At 53.3% G+C, this 16,196-nt stretch overlaps 1 protein-coding gene across 1 annotated transcript; it reads left to right on the top strand.

Annotated features, from left to right (window-relative positions):
* Positions 1-493: 493 nt before the first annotated feature.
* On the top strand, positions 494-15,755 carry MYBL2 (MYB proto-oncogene like 2). Its single transcript, XM_050907287.1, has 14 exons — positions 494-526; positions 1,312-1,405; positions 2,567-2,638; positions 3,025-3,117; positions 4,874-5,094; positions 5,254-5,410; positions 6,192-6,461; positions 7,734-8,120; positions 9,762-9,901; positions 10,918-11,017; positions 11,656-11,769; positions 12,339-12,455; positions 12,678-12,824; positions 15,004-15,755. The coding sequence occupies exons 1-14, from the start codon at positions 507-509 to the stop codon at positions 15,130-15,132; spliced, it is 2,061 nt and encodes a 686-aa protein (XP_050763244.1). The 5' UTR covers positions 494-506; the 3' UTR covers positions 15,133-15,755.
* Positions 15,756-16,196: the final 441 nt, after the last annotated feature.

Raw genomic sequence — 16,196 nt, 5'->3', positions numbered from 1 at the left:
GTGGTTGATTTTAATTTGCTTTTTTTTTGCCCGTTTTGATGGGAGGCGGCTGCCGGGGGTCCTGTGTCCCATGGCTGGCTGGCTGGCTGCGGTGTGAGGTGACCACCGCTGTGCCGTGGCAGAAGCCAGCCCCTTCCTAGAGCTAAGCAAAGCCGTGTCCCGAGGGGTTCTCGGTACACCCCAAACCCGCTCAGAGCCGTGTTCCCGGGGGGGCTGCAGCGGGTTTTGCAGGAGTAGAGGTGACGCGGGGGGGGGGGACGACACGACCCCCTGCTCCGTGCCCAGGGCTGCCCGCTGTCGGTTGCTGTGGGGGCTCGGTGCGGGCTCGGTGCGGGGGGTCTCCCGGGGGCGGGGCGGGCGGACGCCCTCCCGCGCGCGCCTCTTTGTGCGGGCGGGAGGCGGCAGCGCGCATGCGCGGCCCGGCCCCGCGCGGGAGGGGGCGCCGTTGGCGCGAGATAGGAAAGTGCCGCCGCCGCCTCCCGGCCCCGCTGCGCCCCGGCCCCGCCATGGCTCGCCGCAGCCGCGGGTGAGTGCGGCCCCCGCCGCGACGGGGGCTTCGTGTGCCGGCCCCGCGCCTTCCTGCCGGGGCGGGGCAGTGCGGGGGGAACTGGGGGTGCGGCGTGGTCCTGGGGACCCCCTGGAGCCTCCTCTCCGCCGCGCGGCCGCCGCCCCGGACGGCCCGTTCCCGCTCTCCGGCCGGGCGGCGGGCTGCAGACAGGGCCGCGGCCCGTAGCCCGGGCTCCGTGTTCCGCGGGCCCTGCTCTAAAGGTTCCTCTTGGCTTCACCCGGGAGCTGGGCGTGGGCCTGGCTTTGCCTGCTCGGAAGCAGGGGGTGACAGGGCAGGGGTGGGGGGTCCGGGTGGGTGATGTGCAGAGCCCTTTGGGGCTGCCCTCCCAGCACTAGCTGGCTGGCTTCTGGCTGCTTCTCATATCCCTTTTCTTTACTCTAGCAATCCGGGAGACTGATGAGCTGTAAGGAGGGGAAATGGTGCTAGTCCCTAGATGCAAAGTCCTCCCAGAGGGACAGCAGGGAGCAGAAATCAAGAGAAACGCTCCTTCCCCTGCTCTCAGCAGCATAAAAATTGCTAGCACACACCAGGAGTCGAAAGCTGAAGGACCCCTTTAAACCTGGGGTGTCTGAGTGAATGTCTGTGAGGGGTTGGGGCTCAGTGCTGGAAGAGAGTAGATCTGGAGCTCTGCTCTGCACACTGCAGGTTGCTCTCTGGAGCTCCGCTCTGAATGGTGGAGGCTGCTCCCTCTGCTGTGTTTTTATCAGAGGTGGAAGTTATAATCTTCGTTTATTCATCTCTAGTGAGGACCAGGATGAGCTGCATTACCAGGATACCGACTCAGATGTGCCGGAGCAGCGGGACGGCAGGTGCAAAGTCAAGTGGACGCAAGAAGAGGTGAGTGAGAGCCCGGCACTTGCTGAGAGCAGGTGCTTTGGAGTAGGCCTCTGGCTTGGCACCCGGGGCTTGGGTGCCTCCACCCCAGTCCTCACCTGCTGGCCATGACACCACCTCCTGCTGTGCTGCTACTGGAGAAGACCTTGGGTCTGTTTTACTGATGTGAGCTGAGGTCTTAACGAGGCTAGGAGGTTCAGGGGAGTTTGAAGTGTAGTGGGGAGAGCAAGAGCTCCAACCACTTTAGCTTAAGCATGTGAGCCCTGAGCAAGGCATCTGCTGCCTGCAGTGCTCTTGTGAGCAAAGAGTGGTTCCAGAGGATGGCTGAGGCTTCCAGCAAGCTGAATTGCACAGTGGAAATGTCCTCCCTTTTCTCTAGCAGAAGCAGGGAGCGTTGAGACTGTTGGGATCATGGCTTAGTCATCCTGGCTGAGAGCCTGAAATTAGTTGGGATATTCTCTTCCCTCCTCCCAGTTCCTCCATCATCTTTTTTCTGTGTGAAAACTACAAGATGTCCTGTCTCCTCTGGGGTCTGAACACCAAGTCTTTGTGCAGGGATCAAAGCCTCGGGCTCATGTTGGGCAGGGAATTATTTCATGCCTCTGTTTGCCCAGCCAGAGCACACAGGCAAGGACACCTATAGCAGGCTTTTTGTGAGCTGTAAGAGCAGGCACACCTGGGCTATAGCAGGGTTCATGAAAGAAATGCTGTAGAGTGCCGTAGCACTGCAAGACGGTGGACCACCAGGCTAGTGGTGATACGCTTAAACTGGTCAGCTTTCTTGGCCAGGCAAAAGCAGTGGCTGAGCTGGGAGATGGACTGTCTGGTCAGGGGTGTACTGGGGCTGGATAAGCAGGTAACCTTGGCCACAGGGTTTGAACCAGACTGTACTGGAACAGAGCTGAACTCTTGTTTTATACTCACTGTATGAGTTTGCCCTAGTACAGAGCCCAGAACCAAATGGTCTGTTCCAGTTGGACTCCACGTACTGGAGCGCTGCTAAAGGATGGTGTGAGCTACCTTCCTCCCCTGAATGCAGAATGCCAAAAAAATCTTGACAGTTCAAAATATCTAGCTTGTTCTCTTGATGCCGTCAGCCCAGGGGTGCCTGTGGCGTGTGTTGCCTCAGTGTATGTGAAAGTGGATGTCTTTTGTTCTTTGCAGGATGAGCAGCTGAAGATGTTAGTAAGACATTACGGGCAGAATGACTGGAAGTTCCTGGCCAGTCACTTTCCTGTAAGTGACCTCTTGCCCAGTTGGGAATCGTAGTGTTTGCATGTTGCTTCTTGTGCTCATTGCACTGGTTCTCTGTGTCTGTGCAGCACCTTGCACAGTGGGACTCTGTTCTGTGACTGCAGCTCCAGGCTGTGAAATGGTGCTCTGTCAGGGCAGGGAGACATCCTTGTATAGAGGACTTTCAAGGGCGAGTCTGTTGGAGCTGGGGTGAGAAACTGAGGTTCCTGTCCCTGTCTCTGTGCTCAATGCCCTAGTCATAGCACGTATTCTCCATGGGCTTCTGCACGTCTTCCGTGGGACAGCCTGTGTGTGTGGGGACTGCTGTTGCTATAGGGGCTTTTGGAGCCTCTGGTCTAATGCATGGCTATTCTCACTCCTTTTCCTAGAACCGCAGCGATCAGCAGTGTCAGTACCGGTGGCTGAGAGTGTTGAATCCAGACTTGGTTAAGGGCCCTTGGACCAAAGAGGAGGACCAAAAGGTAAGTCAGGGCCGAGAGGATCTCAGTGTTGGACTGTGACTGTCTGCGGAGAGGATGGAGGTGTCAGACCCTTGGGTCTTTTGTAAACTGTGGATAATTCTTTCCAACGGTGGATACCCGTGAGAGCATCACTGACCTGTTTTGAGCAGCCTAATGCAGCCATGGTTGTGATGTGCAGGAGCAGGTCTAGGCCTCTTCAGCTAAACACCTTCTCCCTTTTGCACAGTACTGCTACAGTAGGCTGCCAAGGGAGAGAGAGCAGAAAAGGGAATTCATTCATCTGCCTGCTGGCAGATCTCCACCTGACCTGGCCATGCTGGACCTAAGAGAAAATAAAACTGGCATTTCCTGTGCCACAGTAGACAGACTGAAGTGGATGTCTGAGGTCGGCTAGGTGAATCATGACTTCTGCAAGCCTGTTTCTCTGCTGATTCCAGAGTGAGCTGAGAGGGGCCAGCTCAGACAGACTCATCTTGATGTGCTTAAGAAAAGTTGGAATTCATTCCAACTTTTACCAAGGTTTTCTGCTGCAAAATGTTCTAGTTTCTCAGATTCTCTGTAACACTTCTGCTCCCCTGTTTCTTTCCCTTTTGGTCCGACTACAGGCTGTTATGGTCCCTTTTGCCTCCCATCTGTGTGTTATGTCAAGCACGTTCTAAGGAAGCTTCTCATGATGTCCTTCCACCTTCCTACAACAGAGCAGTTGCTGCGTGCTTTCCCCTTTCCTTTGCGCGTCCTGACTGCCAGCCTACCCATCTTGGCCAGGCTGGGCTCCAGCTTTCTCCTCCTGACACTGCACATTGCCTTGCCCTGCAAGCACTCCAGCTCCTTGGCCTGTGCCTCAGTTTGGTGTCTTTGGTCAATTTGTCTGTGCTTGATAGTCAAGAGTCTGCAGTAGGGACATTCATTATGGGTCAAGAGCACTGTGAGCATCACCTGTCTACCCGCACCTTTCAGCTGAGCACAGCTGGCCAGAGTAGAAATGCTCTTTGAGAATCCGTCAGCCTCCTCTCTAAGATTTGGGTGGGCTGAACATTGCAGGCAGTAGGTTGTTTTGTCCTGACTGTGCAGTGGACATATCGCAGGGGCTCAGAACAGATTCCATGCTCAGAAGCATTTGTATCGAGCCTCAGGCAGAAGTGACAAAGCCCTGGGTGAAGGGGAAGTGGCAAAATGGATGGCTCTTAAGTGAATATGGCTTGTTTATGCTTTGGAGCTCTCACTGCACATCCTGGTGCTAGCGGGGCATGGAGCTGCAGCCCTGGCATGTCCAAGGTGTAGCACATTGTTAAAGGGAGGCTGCTCCCAGCGGGCAGACCAGTGCAGAGCTGATGGGGACTGTTGTCATGCGGCCAGGTCCTCGGTAGGAGGGAGGGCAGAGGAGCCTTGGAGCGCATGGGACTTGGCCCTCGCTCAGAAATGGGTATGTGTTTCTAAATCTGGGCCCCTCTGCCCCGGTGTACCTGCCAGTCTCCACTCCATCTTCTGTGAGCGGTCGTCTGCATTCACAGATGCCATGTGGCAAAATGTCTGCATGGAAACAGCCTCTTTCAGAAATTCGGCTGAATTGCTGCTCTCACAAGTGTTGGTACACCTGATTGTCAATGCTGGATCCTTCCAGCTTTTTCTCCTCAGGGGCATTTCTGTCTGCCCTTACCTGGTCCCAAGAGAGGTGAAGAGCAAAGCCTGAAGATGACTGTGTTGACCTTCCCCTCCTTTATTCCATTTCCTTATTTCCCTCCCGCTCTCTTCAAAGGTAATTGAACTGGTTAAAAAATATGGCACCAAACAATGGACCCTGATAGCCAAGCACCTGAAAGGGCGGTTAGGGAAGCAGTGCCGGGAGCGCTGGCATAACCACCTGAACCCTGAGGTGAAGAAGTCCTCGTGGACAGAGGAGGAGGATCGCATCATTTTTGAGGCCCACAAGGTCCTGGGGAATCGTTGGGCGGAGATTGCCAAGCTGCTGCCTGGGAGGTAGGACCTCTTTGCTCACTGGTCCCTTCACAGCTGGGTGGCCCGTGGAATCCATGTGTTGGGCTCGCAGGATGGGGCTGGAGAGCGTGTAGGAGCCGTTAGCTGTGCTTTAAAGCTGCTGCAAATGGTGATTTCTATTTCCTTCTGCTTTCTCTGCAGGACCGACAATGCTGTGAAGAATCACTGGAACTCCACCATCAAGCGGAAGGTGGACACAGGAGGCTTCCTCAATGAAACTAAGGAGTCCAAGTCACTGTACTTGCTCGTGGAGGTGGATGACAAGGAGAGCCAAAGTCGAACGAGAGCTGGGAGCCAGGTACTGCACCAGCACATTTGCAGCAGGCAGCTGGGTCAGTCCTCTGCTCTGCTAATGCCTATCAGAGCTGTTCATCCACCCTTCTGCTGCCTCTCACGCTGCTTTTGCCTCAGCCTGGTGTCTACACAGATGGTGTGTGCCTTCCCCCAGCCTTCTTCAAGAGACTGACTCTTGGGAGATCTCTCCCTCTATGAGCTAGAGGTGTAATGGGAGCCTGAGTGTGTTATCCAGGCAGAGGACAGCAGTCTGCTAGTGCTGCTACCTTGCCAATCCCAGCATCAGGTCTGTCTTGGAGACCGAAGATTTTTTTTTTTGGCTCCATTATGCTGTTGCTGGTGGGAGGAGGAGGCTGCTCCAGACAGTGTGGGGGGCATGGTGAAGAGGTATTGTGTTCCTTTCCTCTAAAAAAGGAAGCAGGGGCAGTACACCCAAGTATTTTTTCATGAAGAAAGCATGTATTTTTCAAAGGCAGGCTCTTGGAAAGTAGGAAATGCAGGATTAGTGCTACCTGCTCAGCCTTCGTGCAACTTTCTCCTGGGGTACAATTAAGTGAAATCTTCAGTTAAACAGTCCTGTGCTCGTTGTGTTGCATGGACTCCTGCTCAGATGGTGTATGGGACAGAGCAGTGAGGGAGAATGGGTATGTGAAACAAACTGAACGGCAGGTAGGAGAGCAGGCGGAGCTCAATGTGTCCAGGGACCCTTGCTTTTGTCCCCAGGACTTGACATTGTTCCCTTGGTTTCTACTAATGGCTGGACTTTCTTTGTTGTGCATGCAAAGACCGTCCTGCCGAACTGGCCAGTTGATATCTCTGAAATAAAGGAAGAGGATGTCAGCGATGAGGAAGTGACGGGTGTACAGGAGTTACCCTCGGAGCTGCCAGCTGCCGAACTGGCAGAGCATAACGCTGAGGGGACCCAAGAGGATGCGGTGCCTGAGGATGCCTCTTCGTTTGTCACATCACCGTACAAATGGGTTGTCGAAGCTGCCAACTATTTGTACCCAACATCTGTGCCAGCCTTCAATGAAGCTCTGGACATGATTGAATCTGTAAGTAACAGACCCTTGCTCCCCGGCTAATGTAGGGAGACTGATCCCCACCCTTTTCCTTTGAGTGAACTTACTGGGTCCCCTTGCTCATCACCATGGACATCCTGAGGAGGGCTGGGTCTGTCATTGGCTTGTGGCTTTGCACCGTCTCTTTTCCAGGGTTGGATTAGGCCTTTCCAGCTCTGCCAGCTCTGCTCGGCTTGCAAATTCCCCTAGGTGGGTGTCCTTGTGCATGGGCTCTGCTGGTGTGGGAGGCTGTAGATGCTGGCAAACCAGATCTCAAGCCCTCCTTTATCAGCCAGAGTGTCCCCAGCTCTCCCTTTCATAATGGTTCAGGCCCATGCTCATGGGCTTTTCTTTCCCTCCTGTTACAGGATGGGATAGGACAGGACAGACTGGAAATAGGCCAGGCCCACTTGTAGTATGCAGGACAGACCCCTTCACACGGGGATGAGGCCACCATTTGCTTTCAGTGGAGGAAGCTTCACTGAAACTAGTAATTTTGGGCCAGTCAAACAGAGCTGAGGTCCCCAGGGTGACAGAGGCACACCAGGGCAGGAGGCTGGCTAGAATCAACCAAGCACTTTGCTGCCATCAGAGGGAAATGTCGCTGCAGCCCCCAGCCTGCCTGAGGAGCTTATGGGCTGATTATCCGTGAAGGATCCACTTTGCATGTGTATAGGAGGACAGAGAGTCTGTGCCCAAGGCTTAACGGCCCATCTGTGGGTCTTTAGGGGCCTGCTTGTGTGGTACTTGGGTATTGGTGGGGTTGAGCTGTGAAGCAGCTGATCTCCGAACTGGTCTGGTTATTTTTAATCTGCTTTCAGCAGTGCAGGTTACAGCAGAGCCCTGTGTCCAGCTGTACTGATGTGCCCAAGACTGTGGTTTGGTGTTGGGTGACAGTTGCTTCATTCAGCCCCTATCCCCAGCCCTATCCGCAGCTGCTTTTTTTGTCCCCTCTGCATGGGGGTGCAGGTGTTTGTGCAGCTGTGCTGTGAACTGAACTGGGAAACCAACCTTGTGTAAATAGAAAAATCTGCCCTATGCACGAGCAGCAGCTTTCAGCTGGGTCAGTTCCCTGGTCTGGTTCTCAGCTGTGCTGGCAGCAGAGGGGAGGAGGGCTTGAGCTCTCCTCTAGCCAGGCTCCTTGCAAAATCTGGTGTGATCTCACACACCCACTTATTTCACCTCCCAGTTCATATCTGCATCTGCAGCAGTCGACTGCTCAGCTTTCCTTCCTGGACTGCTTCTGATGGTTTCCCTTGTGTGCAGGACCCAGATGGGTGGTGTGATCTGACCCAGTTTGACCTGCCTGAGGAACCCTCGGCTGGCAGCAGCAGTAGCAGCAACAGCCCGGTGAGGCAGACCCCCAGCAAGCCAACACCGTCCCTGCCCAATGTGACAGAATACCGCCTGGACGGCCACACCATCTCTGACCTGAGCAAGAGCAGCAAGGGGGAGCTCATCCCCATCTCTCCGCACGCAGAGGTGAGCTTTGGCACGCCACCCTCTGTGCTGAAGAGGCAGAAGAAGAGGAAGATCTCCCTCTCCCCTGTCACGGAGAACGCCACCAGCACCAGCCTCTCCTTCCTTGACTCCTGCAACAGCATGACGCCTAAGAGCACCCCTGTCAAGACACTGCCCTTCTCTCCATCTCAGGTATGGAGCAATGGCAGAGCCCAGTCTGTGCTCCTTTGCTTGGCCTTGGTTGTGAGCTAATAATCATGTTAGTGCTCTGTCTGCTTGCCTTAATGCCATGTATTCCCATCAGCTCTGCCAGCTTTGTGTTCCTCCTCCCTTGAATGAGGCAGTGCCAGTGCACAGGGTGTGTCTCTTTGCTAAAACAAGGCGCAGAGCTGGGTTCTGGCACTGCTTGTCTTCAGTGCTGCCCTTCCTGTGGGAGCAGCAGCCTGTGTCTGCCTCTGGGAGCTCTTGCAGCATTGGGGAAGCCCAGCTACCCTGTGTGATGGGCAGGGCACATGCCCACTATGAGGAAGGAGCACCACTGTGCAGATCTACATGGCTGCCTGCTGCAGGATCGCTGGAGAGCACGATGCTTCTGTCCCCAGGGCATTGCTGCCCCAGCTGTGGATAGCAGAGTGGCAACAGTGAAAAGTGGCTTTCCCTGTTCGTTTCCAGTTAAGTCACGCAGGCAGGCTTGGCAGCACACCTCTTGTGCAGGTCTCTGAGTTGCTGTGCTTAGGAGAATGCTCCTGGGCTTGTCTTCGTTGCAAAAGGGACTCAGGATCTTTCAGTCTTCATCATGACCATGCACACATGGTCTCCAACATACGTCATCTTGGAGCACTGTGGTGTTCAAACCCACTAGCGTCTCGTATATTTATGCAGTGGAGTTCTGTCTATAAAACAGAATAAAGGCTGCTGTGTTCTCCAGCACAGTTCCCATAGCTGCTCTGTTGTTCAGACCCCGTCTGCCTGTGCCTTCCAGGCCTTTATTTCTGCTGTTTCTGCAGCCCTGGGTGGCACATGGGAGAGCACCATGGGACAGTCTGACACCCAGGTTCAGGTGGACCTTGAATGCAAGGCCAGCAAGAACTGGGAAGTCAGAGTGGGACCTGCAATGTGCAGCTCTGCAGAGTGTAAAAGGCTGGAAGGTCTGGAGTGAATCTGAGAAGGCAAATGACATGTCCTGCCTCTCGAGCTGAGCTTCAACCATCAGTGAATGTAGCACACACAGCTCTTCTGTCCCGATAGGTTCTTGGGTACAAACCTCATTCCTTATGGGAGTAAAGTTGTCACTTATTAGGTGCTGTGAAGTAAAATCCTAGCGGAGATGAGACAGTTTGTCATTTTCTCACAGTTCAGGCTGAACACAGCTCAATACAAAATCTGTTAACTTGTGTGCTGTTGTAGTACATGGACTTCCCTTGCGTTTGCCAGCCTGAGGTCGGAATAGACCTTTGGTGGGCTGGCATTACCTCTCCTTCACCGTTTTTCTTGGCCTTATCTGGACCAGCGCAAGGAGAGACTTCTCTCCCACCCTGTAGCTGCTTGTAGTCGTATCAGCTTGTCCCTTATGGGAAGTGAATAATCTTTATAGGTGTGAGGCACTTGGCGACTTTCATGTGTCCATGTGCGTGTCTGTGTACGGGGACTGTACGAGTCTGTAAGAGTCATCCTGGTTTATACTGGGACATCCCTCTTGTGCCACTTGGTGTGGGAGGATTGTCCCTGCTTCAGGTTTTCCCCCATATTTAGGAAAAAGTAATGACTTGTGAAACTATGCTGGGATGCTTGAGACTGAGTGTCTTCTCTTTCTTTCTTTCCTGTGCTGTGCAGTTCTTAAACTTTTGGACCAAACAGGATACACTAGAACTGGAGAACCCATCTCTGACCTCCACGCCTGTGTGCAGTCAGAAGGTGATTGTCACCACCCCTCTGCACAGGGACAAGACCCCTCTGCTCCAGAAGAACTCAGCGTAAGTCTTCTCCTCCTCCTCCTCCTCCACCATCCCCACCTGAGCAGCATCCTTTTCCGCACAGGAGTCTGGTCCAATTCAAACATACCTCTTCCAGTACGTGTACTGGCACTACTGAGAGAGGGGCAGGGCAGGCTGGGGGGTTTCCTTAAAGCAGTGTTTCCCTCCAAAGACAGCTCCTAGCTGAGCTGCAGGGAACAAGTGTCCCATCTGATTCAGGTGGCAGCCAAGTGACTGCTGTTGTGCTCAGCTGCTGGGTGGGCTGTTGCCTTCTGTGCACGTCTTTTTCTGGTGAACATTGCTGTGCTGTGTGCCCTGTGCCAGCAGGGAAGGGATTTGATTTCCTCAACAAGAGCTGTTCAGATCCATCCCTCTAGCTCTGCACCCTCTGCTTTGCCTGACCTGAGGTGCAGTCCAGGGTGATGATGACCCAAGGCACTGTACCAGGCAGGTGAGAAGGGGTGGGCTGCACAGGGAGTGTTTTGCTGGTGGACTGAAGCAGCACTGTGTTTGGGGGTGCTGGCTGTGCTAGCAAAACCGCTCTGTTGTTGGCATGGTCCAGAGCAGCTTCCCTGTCCAGGCGGTGTGAGCTGGCTTGGCTGCTCTAAGTGCATTTGCACCCAGGACTTGTGCTGGTCCAGCTGTGACTGTCACAAGCTCAGGCTGAGCCTGAGCAGATCCGCCAGCAGAAGCATTGCAGGGTAGGGCTGGCCTGCAGAGCTGCGTGTTGCCTGTGTTTGAGTACTGTACTGCTTTCTGACAAGGGTGCTTGGTAGCTGGCAGAGCGGAGCAGCATAGCTGGCATGTCTGAAGGATGCTTTCCCTGCTAAAGGCTCCTCCATGCCTCTTTGCCCTGCTCGCACCCCGGAACAGTCCAGCCAGGCAGGTGGCTTCTGCTGCTGCCACGTGAGGCTCTGCAGGTGGCTCGTGTAATGAGAGGGCTTGGAAGGATGGGGGTTACTTTGCGTGGGTTACAGCATGTCTGACTCTTCGTCTTTCCCACCCTCTGCTGCCAGGTTTGTCACACCAGATCAGAAGTATGTGGTGGACAACACTCCTCACACCCCGACGCCTTTCAAAAATGCCCTGGAGAAATATGGACCAATTAGGCCTCTGGTAAGTATTGGGCAGGTCTGCTGCTTGCTGGTGGCAGAGGCATAATGAATGCAGACGGGACACGGGGTAGGTTGCAGCAGAGCTGTGAGCCAACTGTTATCTGTACCATAACAAAGTACGGTTTGGTAGTGCCAGGCTTTAGATGGGAGGGATGAAGGGAACCTTGTCATGGCGAACATGGCACCGTAAGTAGCCACAGGACTTTTAGCTCCTCTATAAACCAGCTAAAGATGCCAAAAACTGCCCTTGAATCAGGCTGCAGCGCTTGGCTGCTGATGACCTTGAGGAAAAGCAAGGGAACGAACTACCTCAGCATCCCTGAGGAACTGGGTCTCTTAATGCAGGTGGTGTGAGGATGGCAGTTTCCAATATCCTAGGCCTTCTGTGCATACTGTTCTCTTGATGGCACATTTGGGGTTCAGCTGATAAGAGTCTCTCATGCCTGGAGATCCTGTAAATCTGTCAGGCTAGCAGAAGTCTTGTCATATCTTCCAGCTGGGAAGTAAATAAGTCGTCTTTGTGTTTGTCCTCCCACTGTGGGCTCCCCTGACCCCATTATACCTTGAGGGAAATACTTGTGAGTCTGCCCAGCATACAAATTTTGACTATCTTGTGCTCTCTCCTCCTTTTCACACCAGCCCCAGACTCCTCACCTGGAAGAAGACTTGAAAGAGGTGCTCCGAAGTGAAGCTGGCATCGAACTTATCATAGAGGATGATGTGAAGCCTGAGAAACAGAAGAGGAAACAAGGGGTGAGCTGATTTTGCATCTAGAACCTGCTGCTGAGCTGCCCTGTGCTGTTGAGGAGTGTTTTGCCCTGTTTTGTTTACCCTGCTGTTGACGCAAAAAGGTTTTTGGCCTGTGGCTGCTGCCTTTTAATCGGCAAGAGGTGCCTGAGGTTAAGGCCGGCTTAAAATACGGCCAGCTGTGTTCTGGTTTATGCTGAGCTCGGGGCACGCTAGGAGATGCCGTGTCTATAACCTACAAGAGACACCCATGGCACACTTGGAGCGTCTGTGGCAAGTTGGGCTTCCAGAAGGCTGTGGGTTGGTATGCAAAGTCTCTTGGCTCAGTTGTCCTGGTGGCTTTCCTTTCCTGCTGAAAGGGGCTTCCTTTTCTAAATCGGTGGCTCTTAGTGCCAGGAGGAGAGCACTGGAAGCTGCTGTGCCCTGTGGTTGGGAAGGTTGCGGCATGCCTTCTTCCTGAGGTGCTGGTGCAGTGCAGAGCTGGGGTGATGTGGGCTTGTTGTGCACCATGGGCCCTTAAGGTGGGAGTTCACCAGGTTGATTCATGCCGACACTTGTTTTTCTGTGTCCCTCAGTTGCGCAGGAGTCCCATCAAGAAGGTCCGAAAGTCTCTGGCCCTTGATATTGTGGATGAAGATATGACGCAAAATATGCCTGCCCTCCCCAAGACTGTCTGTTTCAAAAGAGCCCAGGTGAGGGGTGCTGTGCTCAGAGCAGGGGCAGAGCTGGCTTCTGCTCCAAAGAAGCCCTGTGCAAAGCAGCGTTGGGAGCTTTGCCACCCGCAGCTGCCTTTGAACAGTACATGTGAATGTGGATGAAGGGCTGGATTTGTTAGCTGGCCTTTTGGCCAGGCCATGTATCAGCACTGTTAGGGCAAATTGACTTGTTTCCTTATACTTTTTTCCCCTTTGCAGCCTGTAAATTTCCTGTCGAGGTCCCTGAACCTTTCCTCCTCGAGCAGGAAGAACGACAGCGGTTTGCTCAACAGAGCCTTCGTGCAAGTGCAGCCAGAGAAAATGTCCTACAGGAAAATGCCGAGCCATTTCAGACCACCAGCACCGGTAAGCCCTGCAGCCACTGCTCTCCTAGTCAAGAGGTTAGCTGGTAGTGCGGCCCTTGTCCCTCCTTGGGAGGAGGAACGAGGGGATGAAGCTCTGCGCACTCCTGCATAGGCATCCATATGCTGTCAGGGCTATCTTTGCACCAAGGTTTGAACATGCTAAGCCAGCGGTATCACACTGCAGCTTCCTCTTGTCTCTTTGCAAACCTGCCCTTCTGCTGGGGCTCAAAGCCCCGTGGTTGATCAGAGCTGTGGCCTGCTTAGCATGTTTGGCCCTGGATTTCCTCATGGGAATCTGCGTCCTGTCCCAGTCCATCAGGAAATTTGGATGATTGATCCAGCAGTGGAGTAAACCTTCCAGTTTCCAGTGAGCACTCCTTGGGTGGACAACAGTAGGCTCATCTTTTTTGTTTCTCTGGGCATAGCAAGTCTGTGAAGTGCTGTATAAATGCTAAACAAAAAGGTATTTCCCACCCTTGTGATTTTTTTTTTAGGGTGTTTCTAGGTTGTGGTGAAGGCTGTGTGCCATAGGCAGCATAGGCTGCCTTTATCTTGCTGTTTACCTGAACCCGTGGCAGTACAGAGCTCTAGTTGACAGTGTGCCACCTTGTAGCTTGTGCTGAGGTCGGTGCTGTTACAGCTACTCTGTTCCTCAGCTCCACACAGTTGTATCTGGGTTGTGCTGGAGTCACAGCAGCCTACAAATGCCCTCTGAGGCATAAACAGTTTCTTGTGCTCTCTGAAATCTTCACCACTTGGTATCTTTGCAGGCAGAGTGCATTAGTAGAGGGATATCCTTGCTTTGTTAGGCAGCGTGGCTTAGAGAAGGGGAATTGGACGATGATTTTGCAGGTGTTTGCTTGGGACAAGTCATTGGAGCTCTCTGGTAGCTTGAATGAGGATGGAAATACATGTTCTCCTTGGTGGGGGGTGAAACTGCAACTGGGGGCTAGTGTGGGGGTGTTTTCACATCCCAGGAAGAGCCCAGGTGCGGTGTCGTCTTCACTGAGCAGCCCTGGCTCAGTCTTCATGAAACACTGCAGCGAGGGGGGTTGCATCTGTCCCTGAATTAGAGCTGTCTGTTGTGAAAGCTCGCTCTTGTGACAAATAAGTACTCCTCAGCCAGAGTAATTCCTTCCCCTTCTCAAAATAAACCCTACTTAAACACTTCCATTTCTCCTCCTGTCCTAGGCAGGGTCGTATTGCTCTGAGAGCCAATAGATCCATATAAATAAAGCTTTGGGAGTGACTTGAAGGTGACAGTAAAGGCAGCTTGCATGGTGACAGCACAGGTGTGCAGTGAAATCCCATTGCCCAAAGACAGCAGAGCTGTCTGCGGTGTTGCTGGGCTCTCGGGATTTATTGTGCTGGGCTGGTGTTGCTAGCAGTGGCAGTTATTTATTACGGAAGCTCACCTAGGTGTGAGCTGAACCTAAATCAGCCCCAAAGCCATGCTGTGGCTGCAGGGGATGTTGTTACTGTAAGCAAACGCTGAAGCTCGAGCTCTGGTTCTTTGCAGTGCATGTAAACGGGTATTTCCAGTTCAGGGCCCTGTGTATCTCTTGGCTGCATTTATCAGAGGATTCGCAGGGGTTTTCCTGGAGTGCAAAAACACCTCATGGGTGCCCTTTCTGCATGCAGTGACTGAAGCACACCTGATTTTCAGCTCTTCCTGCGTGCTGTGGGGCCCTGCTGAAACTGAAGGCACCAAATTGCTGTTAAGCATGGTCTTTGACCAATCTAGACCTTGGGCTGAGCAGCTCCGGTAGGAATTGAACTGGTTGGGAATAAACCCCAAAGCTGTTCTTGAATTCCTTCCATCCCTCTGGAATCCCTTCAGCACAAGGGTTTGTGCCTTGGGGTTTTTGTCTAAAGCCAAGTAGGGGAAAGCCCTGAAAGGGCATGTAGGCCATCCTGAAATGGGGCACTTGCCTGGGAAACTGCTGAACGTAACCCCCCTCTGCTAGAAACGACTGTCTTGGCTGTGATGAGTAACAGGCAGTGTGTAAGTTCCTCCTGGTTGCAAGATGGGTGCTCCTAAGTCCAAAGTTTTATTTCCCTTGAGTAGCAGATAGTTGTTAGTTTTATTTATGTTTGCAGTCTTTTAAAACAGGATGTTGACGTTGTGTTTGTCCTCTCCCTTACCTGTGTTGCACACATGCTTTCTTTTCCCTCTGTAGATGACCAGGGCTTGGAAAGCGGTAGCCTGTGGTGGAACCCGAGACCAACTCTTCATGCAGGAGAAAGCTCGACAGTTTTTGGGCATGTTGAAACAGAGTCATACATCAAGGACCTTAATCTTATCATGAAGGATTGTTCTGCTTTTTTTATTTTATTTTTTAATTTTTTTTTTATAAGGGGAGGGGGAACTACAGGAAAAAATAACCTCTGCCAGGCATTAGTGTGCGGGGGTGGATTTTTTTTCCTTCTGTTCCCAGGTAGATCTATATTGTAATAAATTGGGCTAACTGCTGGCTAATGTACGGAAGGCAAGTTTTGGGATCATTACAGAAAGGCAAACAAGGGAGGGTTGGAGAGCTAACAGCAAGACCTCTCTCTGCAAGACCTGGGTTCTGCAAAAGTAGAAGGACGCAGCCGTGTTCCACCTTGGAGCAGTGGGTGGTGGAGACCGGCCTCGCAGCCTGCCTGGATTTTGAGCCTGGCTGCTCTGGTACCTCGGGAACAGCTTTTGCGAAGGTTCCCGCATGTCTTGTGTCTCCCCTTCTGGCTTTCCCTGGGGGATGGAGTGGTCCCCCTTCGCTCTAGGAGGAGGGAGGGCATTGCGCACTCGTGGGAGACGTGCTTTGGGGTGACCTGTGTTCGGAGCCAGCCCCTTGCTCCCTGTGGGGCTGTGTTGTGCTGCCGTGCTACAGAAGGGGAGCGGCGGGCGCCTCTCCCCAGGGCTGTGCTCCCTCTTCAAATAAACAATGGTGCTAACATCACCCTGTCACTCGGACTCTGACTCTGCCCGGGGCCTCACAACGCTCGGAGGGAGGCAGCGCTGTGCCGGGGTGGCGAGATGCAGCAAAGCACTGGTTTTCATGTGGGATCTTTTCTTTCCTGGCAAGTTGATGAATTCCTGTTGGCCTCTCAGCATGGGGGAGAAGGGACGGTTCCCCCCCCCCCCCCCCTTAGTAGTTTCATCAGCTGTTTAGAAATTATTTTGGCTACTTCATGGGAAGGTGCCACAGTGTGTTTGCACTTAGCGTGGCTGGGATCTCTGCAAAGCTGCAGGAGTGGATGGAGGCTGCAGAGAGCAGTGGGCTGGAGAAGAGCACGAGGATTGTGTGATGTAGCAGAGCCTCTTCTGCCCTCCTTCCTTCGGAGGCCAAAGCTGCATCTGTGTAGCTGTTCCAGTGCGATAACAGTAGTG

Source organism: Gymnogyps californianus, chromosome 17 (genome assembly GCF_018139145.2).
Source record: "Gymnogyps californianus isolate 813 chromosome 17, ASM1813914v2, whole genome shotgun sequence".
NCBI classification, from domain to species: Eukaryota; Metazoa; Chordata; class Aves; order Accipitriformes; family Cathartidae; genus Gymnogyps; species Gymnogyps californianus.
This window is presented reverse-complemented; position numbering and strand designations above follow the sequence as displayed.

What these genes read in the sequence shown, in the direction of transcription:
- MYBL2 (XM_050907287.1), top strand. Translation starts at nt 507, where the DNA reads ATGGCTCGCCGCAGCCGCGG. An exon ending in TCAAGTGGACGCAAGAAGAG is followed by an intron (nt 1,406 to 2,566) that starts GTGAGTGAGAGC and finishes TGTTCTTTGCAG; the next exon opens with GATGAGCAGCTGAAGATGTT. An exon ending in CTCTGGACATGATTGAATCT is followed by an intron (nt 6,462 to 7,733) that starts GTAAGTAACAGA and finishes CCTTGTGTGCAG; the next exon opens with GACCCAGATGGGTGGTGTGA.